The 3188-nt window shown below is 46.1% G+C and overlaps 1 protein-coding gene across 1 annotated transcript; it reads left to right on the top strand.

Annotated features, from left to right (window-relative positions):
• Window positions 1-204: 204 nt before the first annotated feature.
• Window positions 205-2842, top strand: LOC136496580 (putative pentatricopeptide repeat-containing protein At3g23330). Its single transcript, XM_066492294.1, has one exon. The coding sequence runs from the start codon at window positions 226-228 to the stop codon at window positions 2125-2127; it is 1902 nt and encodes a 633-aa protein (XP_066348391.1). The 5' UTR covers window positions 205-225; the 3' UTR covers window positions 2128-2842.
• Window positions 2843-3188: the final 346 nt, after the last annotated feature.

Raw genomic sequence — 3188 nt, 5'->3', positions numbered from 1 at the left:
GGGCATTTTTGTCTTTTCACACCTGCAGTTTGACGGCGTTAGAGCCCAAACTAACGGAAGTGGCATGGATGACACGAAAAAGTTGAAGTAGTGGCGCTGAAGACCGCTGAATTTTTTTAGGGACACACAGGGGATTACGATCTTTTATAATGGCACACATGTAAAAGTCTCCATTATCTTTCGCCGACCCGCCGTCATGTCCGTTTCCGAGGGCGCCTATACACCATGGCCGCCCCCGCCCTCATGGGCGCGATCCGCATGGCTGCCGCCCAGGGCAACTTCCGCGACGCTATCTCCCTCTTCCTCCGGATGCGCGCGTCCGCCGCGCCACGCTCGTCTGTCCCGGCCTCCCTCCCGGCCGCGCTCAAGTCCTGTGCCGTCCTAGGCCTCAGCGCCCTCGGCGCCTCCCTCCACGCGCTGGCCATCCGCTCCGGTGCATTCGCCGACCGCTTTACCGCCAACGCCCTCCTCAACCTCTACTGCAAGCTCCCGGATTCGTATCTCCACTCCACTGGTGTGACCAGCGTGGGTGGCACCGGATCATCAGCCGCATTGGAGAGCGTGCAGAAGGTGTTCGACGAAATGTTCGAGAGGGACGTGGTGTCCTGGAACACTTTGGTGCTGGGCTGCGCGGAGGAAGGGAGGCACCATGAAGCGCTGGGCTTGGTCAGGAAGATGTGGAGGGAAGGGTTTAGGCCTGACTCTTTCACCTTATCCAGTGTGCTGCCAATCTTCGCAGAGTGTGCCGATGTCAAGAGAGGCTTGGAGGTGCATGGTTTTGCAGTCAGGAATGGGTTTGACAGCGATGTGTTCGTTGGCAGTAGCCTGATTGATATGTATGCGAATTGCACAAGGACGGATTACTCTGTCAAAGTGTTTGACAACCTCCCGGTACGAGACCCAATTCTGTGGAACTCCATGCTTGCAGGTTGTGCACAAAATGGTTCAGTTGAGGAGGCTCTTGGAATATTCCGTCAGATGCTGCAGGCTGGAGTTAGACCTGTGCCTGTGACTTTCTCGAGCCTCATACCTGTCTGCAGTAATTTGGCATCATTGCGCTTTGGGAAGCAGCTGCATGCCTATGTGATCCGTGGTGGGTTTGAAGATAATGTGTTTATATCTAGCTCCCTGATTGACATGTACTGCAAATGTGGGGAGATTAGCATTGCTCATCGCATCTTTGACAGGATGTGTTTACCAGACGTTGTATCATGGACTGCGATGATCATGGGGTACGCATTGCATGGTCCAGCAAGAGAGGCACTTGTGCTGTTTGAGAGAATGGAACTGGGAAATGCAAAGCCTAATCATATCACCTTTCTTGCGGTTCTGACTGCATGTAGCCATGCTGGATTAGTGGATAAGGGCTGGAAATATTTTAAGAGTATGTCAGATCATTATGGAATTGTTCCTACTCTAGAGCATTGTACAGCGCTTGCTGATATCCTTGGTCGTGCAGGAGAGTTAGACGAATCATACAATTTTATATCGAAGATGCAAATAAAACCAACTGCGAATGTCTGGTCCACATTGTTAAGGGCTTGCAGGGTCCATAAAAATACCATTTTAGCTGAGGAAGTAGCCAAGAAAATTATGGAGCTTGAACCTAGGAGCATTGGATCTCATGTAGCTTTGTCAAATATGTATTCAGCTTCTGGGAGATGGAATGAAGCAGCACACCTACAAAAATCTATGAGAAAAAAGGGTATGAAGAAGGATCCAGCATGCAGTTGGATTGAAGTGAAGAACAAACTGCACGTCTTTGTAGCTCATGATAGGTCCCACCCTTGGTATGACAGGATTATTGATGCACTGAATGTTTTCTCAGAGCAGATGGCACGCGAAGGACATGTACCCAATACAGAGGATGTTTTCCAGGATATTGAAGAAGAGCAGAAGGCATATGTGTTATGTGGTCATAGTGAGAAGCTTGCTATAGTGTTTGGTATTATAAGCACACCTGCTGGAACAAGAATTCGTGTGATGAAGAATCTCCGAGTCTGTATTGATTGCCACACAGTAACTAAATTTATTTCAAAGTTAGCTGATAGGGAGATTGTTGTGCGTGATGCAAACCGTTTCCACCACTTTAAGGATGGGAATTGTTCCTGCAGGGACTTTTGGTGATTGAGTAACCGTTTGGGATTATCATGTGTTGAAATATAAAGTGAATTGTCCACCTTCCCCATCAGCTTAAGCTTTTTGGTTGAACTGGTCCGTACTATATGGTATCAGACCCGAGGTCTCGAGTTTGAATCATGGCTAGCGCAATTAAATAAAGTAATAATTGTTAAGTGCTCTTATTCTACGTTAGAGGCATAAGGGGAGTGTTGAGGTATAAAGTGAACTGCCCACCTTCCCTATCAGTTTAATGTTTTGGGCTGAACTGGTCGGTACATGTAACTTAATAATATGTTTTGTGAAATGAGTTCCTACTGCATGTGGTCTATATTGAGTGTGGGCAATTGATGGAAAGGAGCCTTGCTAATCTAAGTATTTTCAGTAATGACAAGGATATGAGCTATTTGTTTGTTTCTGAAATTCTAGAATCACAGCTAGACGAAATTTAAGGTTGCCTTTAGTTTAGACAACCTTGTCAATTGGTTCTTCACATAATGAGCCAGTCAGTCTATTTTGAAGAACTGTTGAGAGTGGGACTGAAAAAGCAAGTATTTCAACATTAGAGCCATCTAAACACTATGTCTTTACTGTTTGAATATATTAAGGTAAACATACTCTTCTTACTCTCAATAGCTGCCTTATCACTGTACAAAATTCAGCCTGTTGAGTGTGTTGAACTATTTTTGCTTATGAAATTGCATTTCATCTGCTTCAGATGTCAGTTCTGCAATCCATCAACCTACTAGCTACAGTATGCTCCATTTCTCAAATTATGTTTTCATTATTGAACCATGGTCACCTAATCCCCTCCTTGCATAAAGAATAAAGAAAGTTATGGATGCCTGAAGTGTGTTTAAATAGCTAATCATCCAACCTCAGTGTCCACCTTGACAGTGGTAAACACTGAATAATAGCTGTTACTTCAGTTGCATTGTGTCCATAGTTATTAAGGCGTCGCCTAGTCGTCGCCTAGGCGTCGAGGCGCTAAAAGAAACCTGGGCGTCCCCGACGCCACGACCAAAAATCAGCTAAACAAGAGAGGAGGGGAGGCAGAAGAGAGAGAGGAA

This window comes from Miscanthus floridulus, chromosome 12, assembly GCF_019320115.1.
Source record: "Miscanthus floridulus cultivar M001 chromosome 12, ASM1932011v1, whole genome shotgun sequence".
In the NCBI taxonomy this organism is placed as follows: Eukaryota; Viridiplantae; Streptophyta; class Magnoliopsida; order Poales; family Poaceae; genus Miscanthus; species Miscanthus floridulus.
Note: the sequence above shows the minus strand (reverse complement) of the source record. Positions and strands in the feature narration are given on the sequence as shown.